General features: G+C 48.0%; 1 protein-coding gene across 8 annotated transcripts in view; it reads right to left on the bottom strand.

Moving 5' to 3' along the window:
* Nucleotides 1–2,237: 2,237 nt before the first annotated feature.
* RFFL (ring finger and FYVE like domain containing E3 ubiquitin protein ligase) overlaps nt 2,238–6,000 on the bottom strand; it is a 69,326-nt gene continuing 65,563 nt past the window's right edge. For all 8 annotated transcript variants that reach the window (XM_024769236.1, XM_024769217.1, XM_024769198.1 and 5 more), the window contains one exon: nt 2,238–4,790. In XM_024769236.1, coding sequence (XP_024625004.1) covers nt 4,609–4,790 — 182 coding nt within the window. In that variant the 3' untranslated portion in view covers nt 2,238–4,608. The remainder of the gene's footprint in view (nt 4,791–6,000) is intronic.

Here is a 6,000-nt window from a genome sequence, read left to right as displayed (position 1 = left end):
CCAAAAAAAAAAAAAAAAAAGACTGCTCTTTAAAGACCCACCTGAGGACAAATCTACACAGCCTGCTTAGAAAGCATGGCTCCTGCACCGCCTGAGGCTGATTTATTTGAATAAAAGGAAAACAATTTAGCATGGACGAGTGCCGTTCAATAGAACTTTTTATGGCATTGGAAGCACCCTGTAAATCTCCATTGGCCAACATGAACCAGCCATATTCTGAGCATGTGAAATGTGCTAACAAAACTGAGGAAGTGAACTTTTCATTTTCGTTCAAGTAGTCAACGTGAGGCTAGCCACCTTGGGCAGTGCAGGTGTAGACAGACATAGTTTGAATCAAGCCCTGAAACTTAACAGCCCTAGCCCTCCAGGAACGGGGACAGGAACTGCACCTAAATCACAGGGTTGCTGTGAAGAGTAAGTGACCTCAGGAGGCCTTAGGTAAAGCACTTAGCACAGAGCCTGGCACGTAGTGATCTAGAGTTGGGAAGATCAGCACTGGTGTGCATGTCCAGACCCTGCCCAGGCGACTGGGGCCTGGCCTCTGACTTCAGAACCCTGTCAGACCACCTCCACAGCCTCGCACCTGTGCGGTACAGCCCACTCTGGTCTGAGTGCAGGCTCATCACGTCACCATCTGGTTTTAAACTGACTTCCAACTAGTTCTGCTGACTTCTGAGGGTCCATTCTATTTTTTCTTATCAACAGATTGGCAGGCTTCTTTGTCCAGCCCCTGTGAGTGAGGTTAATGTGACTCAGTCTCTGGAGCATACCCGAGCATGAGTCTGAGTCTGGGCCACCGCCTTGCCCCGGCCCTCCTCCAGTGTGCTCAGCTGAGGTCACACTCTGCTGGGAGGCCAACTCCAACCTGATTGACTGGGATTTCCAGCTGCTGCTGAAAATGTGTCGGGAGGAAGGGCAGGAGGGGGTGGTGCCCTGACTCTAGGCCAGGACGTTTGGTGTTTCTGAATAGGCACCATTCAGTCTGGCTTCACTGTTGAGAAGATGACACTTTAGTCTGTCCTCTGTGGAAACAAAAGCTGCTCCTCTGAGCACTGACCTACATAAATTTTCATCCCGTCTCCAGCCTCCTCAGGCCAAGCAACTGGACAGAGCAGCAGAACAGGGCTCTCCCCTCAGGATTTTGCCAACGGACACAGACACTGCCCTTTTGCCTGGCTGGTCTCTCACTCAGGGTGTGCTGCACAGCAGAGTGGGGAGTCTCAGTCATAAGCTCGCTCAGCCCCTCAGCCCCTCCCTGCCTCGCTGGGTGTGTTGTCTTCGGTTCATTGTACAAGGTGTTTATTTCCTTCCAGTCTTTCCGACACAATTTTTCTTTGCTGCTGAGGTTAGATGTGATTTTGTATCCATGTATTTCCACAGACCGTAAACAACATCATAGACCTCCCCAGCAGAGTGCTGGAGGCCTGCCCTCCTCTGAGCCTTTGTTTACTTGCTGCTGGTTGGCAACAGACAAGAGGTCATCCAGGGTGCTGAACAGGTCAGCTGCCCAGAACAATGAGGACAAAGTGCTACGGCTCAGCCTCGAGGCTTTATGCCCTTTTGGCAAGATTTCTTCTTTCCTCAGCCACAGGGCAGATCTGCACTAATCCAGCTCTCCCAAAGGCGGCCTACTCAGGGGTCCCCTTCCCTGGACACCTGGTCAGGCAGGCGTACAGACCTGCACAGACAGGGCACTCTGCCCTCGATGCTGGGCCAACCTCTGAGCCACACTCCAGCCACCACAGCTGTATCCACAAGCTACTGTCCATCTCCCAGGGTCGCCTGAAGACTTAACTAGGCACCCTGGCTGTCCTTAGATTCCTTTCTACCCACATCTTTAAGGTTTGCCTCTACCAAATCGGTGTCCCATGCCTGAACTCACTTGCTTTTTCCTATTTGGACTTAGGATTGGTCCTTTTTCCTACCCAGGTCCCATCCTCTTCTAGGCTCTTCCATGACCAAGGCCACATGGCCCAAGCATCTCCAAAAATAATGCAGTCTCTCAAGAGCATGCCTGTGTGCCTGGGATTAGCCTGTGGTTTGTCAGCTCATGTCAGTCTTAACTGTCAGACCTCTGGTATCCTCACACCAGATCAGACAGGCATCTATATTGAAACTTTATTACAAAGTTATAAAGCAGAGCTCCGTAACAAAAAATACACATTTGGGTTTGCTCTTAACACCCAAGTAAGTCTGAGAAAATCTTAACATAAGCCACTTGAAATAACACATTCACATCCAAAAGATTTCAACAAATTTATACATTTTATATTGAGCACTAATTCCTGTACAGCTTATTCTTACTAGTTTGGATCCAGCTATTCCAATGTATTATGAACCAGTCAGCTGTCCATGTCTTTTAAAACAAGTCTCAACTGAAACCTCAGAACAGTCACAGCAAAAGCCATGGAATAATGGAAGAATTAGATGTTTCCATGATAATTAAGACCAAGGACCTATGAGGAGCAGGAGAGAATATTCAAGGATAAAAGTCAAGTTTTCTACCTAGGTTAGATAGTAACTGAACTGGGATCTTAGAATTCCCAACTTTTACTTGGTGTAGGAATAAAGAAGATACAAAAAAAGTGGGGGGAGGTGTTTGCCACCTTTTTTTCCTAAATGGAAACCAGCAAAAGAGGTTAGAAGACTTGAAGGCAAGTTCTTTCTCCAAAATGAGTAAATGACATCAGTTCTAATTCTTACTGAGGTTACAGACCAACCATCAGGATATTATTAATTCATGTCTAAGAGGGAAGTTGGGAGGTAGGGAGAGGTAAGGCCTCAGCAGAGAAAGCAAGTTTTAAGTAGGGAGACAGCCAGCTTCTGCCCTGAAGTTATTGCTAGGTTGTAACTGAGCTGCATACATGTAGACCTGTTTCACAGTGGAATTGAGGAGTAGCTGAATCCTTTGTTAAACTGGTAGGCACTGTAAACTGTAGTATTTACTGTCCAGCAGAAAGGTGAAAGACGATGTCTTTATAGGGAAATTTCTTGACTCCCCCAGTTCCTACAAAGGCTGTAGCTCAGAATCAAATCACCCAGGACTTGGTATAACGTCAAGGTAAGTGGTCCAGTGTTCAGGTCACAACCACTTTAAAATTATTTCACTCCCCCAAAAGAGATTAGTGGTTGACAGAAAGCATTAAACATGTCTGTACCAATAAACAGGTCCTCTTAGAGGTTTCCCACTGCTTTCAAAGTCATGACTGGTTCTTCCAGTCTGAGAGATCTTGGCTGCATGGGGTGGGGGTGGGGGGACTGCCAAGGCCTTCTGGTGTTCAAGGGTTTGCATAGCTCGCCCAGTAGTGACGGCAGCACACACCGCTCTTCTGATAGTACACGGTACATACGTTTGTGCTTGGTTAAGCTTCTCCGGCAAACTTAAGCTCTTCCAGTGGTGAAAAGACACTAAGAGGGCTCGAGAACATCACCTGTTCGTTGCACGGCCCTTCCTAAAGGGCCTAGAGAATGCTTCTTCCTGACCTGCCCCTAAATCAGCAGGCTGAGAAAGGAAATGGGAGTAGGTAGTCCCCACCAACCTGGGGAACTAAGACTTCCAGCTGTCTGCTCAAGGGCTGAATCCAGCCTCGTTCAGTACCTTCTGATACCTCTTAGGTGCTCTGTATTACATGCTCAGTCTCTGGGAGCTTCATGAGAAGTCTGGCTAGAGAAGCGTGAGGCTCTCTCTCTGCCTTCAGTGAGACCATGTTTAAAACCTCCATGGGAAAGAGGGACCTCATGCTCAGGGGAAAGTGGTTTAAGGCTGGCTGTTGGACAAGGCAAAGCCAAGCCGAAAGCCACTGCTTCCACCCAATGCTTTCCCTTTTCTCATAAACTAAAATTAAGGATGGCACAAAGTCAGGCCCCAAGAGAGCAGCAGAGATGATCCACGCACCATCTCGCGCACAGAGACTGGAATTTCCCAGCAGTTTGAAAGCCAGATGCTTTGTTGACTGCCAAGGGCAGGTCAGGAGACTGATAGCTTCCAATCCCAGCACTTAAGGAAGCAACTCTTAATGACTTCAAATTTTTTCCATAGCATTTGTGTTTCATTTCTCGCCAGAAATGAGTTTACTGGGCCAAATTCTGTCCTAAGGAGGATCACTATTGGTCTGGGAAGCTAACGTCTTTTTGGTCTGAAGAAACACATGGATTTTAGGTAATGTAGCAAGAGACTTTAGCAAAGGTCGGTTAAAGCACAGAAAGCCAGAGGGACCAGAAATGAATCCAGATGTGCTGGGGAAGAAGAGAGCCATTTCTACCAGGACTTCCAATGGGTGGAACAGAGACACACAGCTCAGGGGGATGGGTGGGCTACAGGAGGAAGGGTGAAACTGTTCAGGTTCTCAGAGGAAGGGAGGAAGATACAGTCCAAATTCCAGAAAGTCCTCTCTTCATCAGTTACCATCATCACCCCAAGATCGCTGAAACAGGGACTTGCCTGTGCGATCTCTGCATGCCCAGAGGTGACAGAGCATCTTGCTTGCCCTGGTCTTGGGAACACTGCAGATTTTCTTGTTAGGCTGCCCCCCTGCAAGCTGGCCAACTGTGGGCCCAGACACCTCGAGCTATGTCCCTGTAAGGCACTGAAGAAGCTGGTACAAGCCCTCAGGATCGGAAGACGTGCACGGCTCGGATCACGTACTGCCGGCAGATGGGACACTCGTTCATGCGCTTGCCGCACTTGGTACAGGTGACCATGTGGCCGCACTCCAGCAGAACACAGTCGATGGGCGAGTCCATGCAGATCCGACACAGGTTCTCCTCCAGGCTGGATGGCACTGCTCCCCCTGGACACACACAGCAGAAAGGGGGTAGAGAGGAAAGTAAGAAGACTGTCTAAGTGTACGGGGTTGGGGGACAGGGGGAGAACAGGCACACTGGGAACAGCCCCCCCAAATCCACATACTTCACTCAAACTGAACTCCAAGAAAACACTTCCCCAGTAGTTAATTTCACTTCTTTGTTTAATCTGCACCTCTATAGGTCAGGCTATAGATTTGAAGAGTCAAGTACTTGTAGATCAAAGACGTCCCCAGAACATGAGAACTAAATAAGGCAAAGTCCTCAAAGCTTAAAAGAAATAACTTTCAGACAACTGAGGCTGTAATACAGCCAGTGAGTGGCACTTAGGGACTCAATATTCTCGAGGTAGAACATGGTGAAAAGATAAAACTGGTTCAGAAAAGTTTAGATATCAATGGAGCTGTAATGAACGGCTCACTAAGGATCATGAGGCTTATATGTAAGCACATCCCCAGTTTAATAAAGCCAAGGATCACAGGAGCCCCTGGGCCATGCCACAGACAACCCCCAGGCTTCCTCTGAGGAGACGTCGTGGTGCAAGAACCCGGCAGAGATTATGGATCCCTCTTCTCTGCTCCCCACACACAGCTTTATCATACTCTCATGACTGCTCATCACACTGCATGAGAATTTTTCAGTTTGCCTACTTGTCTCCCTACTACACTATGGGCCCCTAAATTCAACAAATGCAATCAATTTCTATAATAATGTACTAAGCATCTGCTATGTGCTCTGAGGTCTGATTTTCATCTTTGAATCCCTGCAACCAGTCACATGGTAGGTGCTCTCTAAATGTCTGACAAATGAACATCTCCCAAGGGAGTGATAACAGCCCACATTTATTGCAAGCTTACAGGTGCTAGCAGGGTCCTAAATGCTTTGCATGTTTTAACTCATTGGATCCTCACAAAAACTATGAAGCAGGTACTCTTGTTACTCATTTTATAGATGAGGCAACTGAGACCAAAGGGTTAAGTGGCTTGCCCAAGGGTTCAAATCCAGGCAGGCGGACTTCTGGGCAAGGGGCCTGAGGGCAGGGACTGCCAAGAGAGTATTAACTGCTCAGTGCACAGTTCTCGACAAGGCTAACTGGCTTGTGCAAGTGGTAAGATACAGTGGGCATGACCAGCATCCTAGGTTAGCTGCAGGAACAGAAAAACCTTCAGTTCCCCAAAGCCAACCATCCCCAGCATG

Source organism: Neophocaena asiaeorientalis, unplaced genomic scaffold (assembly GCF_003031525.2).
Source record: "Neophocaena asiaeorientalis asiaeorientalis breed wild unplaced genomic scaffold, Neophocaena_asiaeorientalis_V1.1 scaffold1136, whole genome shotgun sequence".
Lineage (NCBI taxonomy): Eukaryota > Metazoa > Chordata > Mammalia > Artiodactyla > Phocoenidae > Neophocaena > Neophocaena asiaeorientalis.
This window is presented reverse-complemented; position numbering and strand designations above follow the sequence as displayed.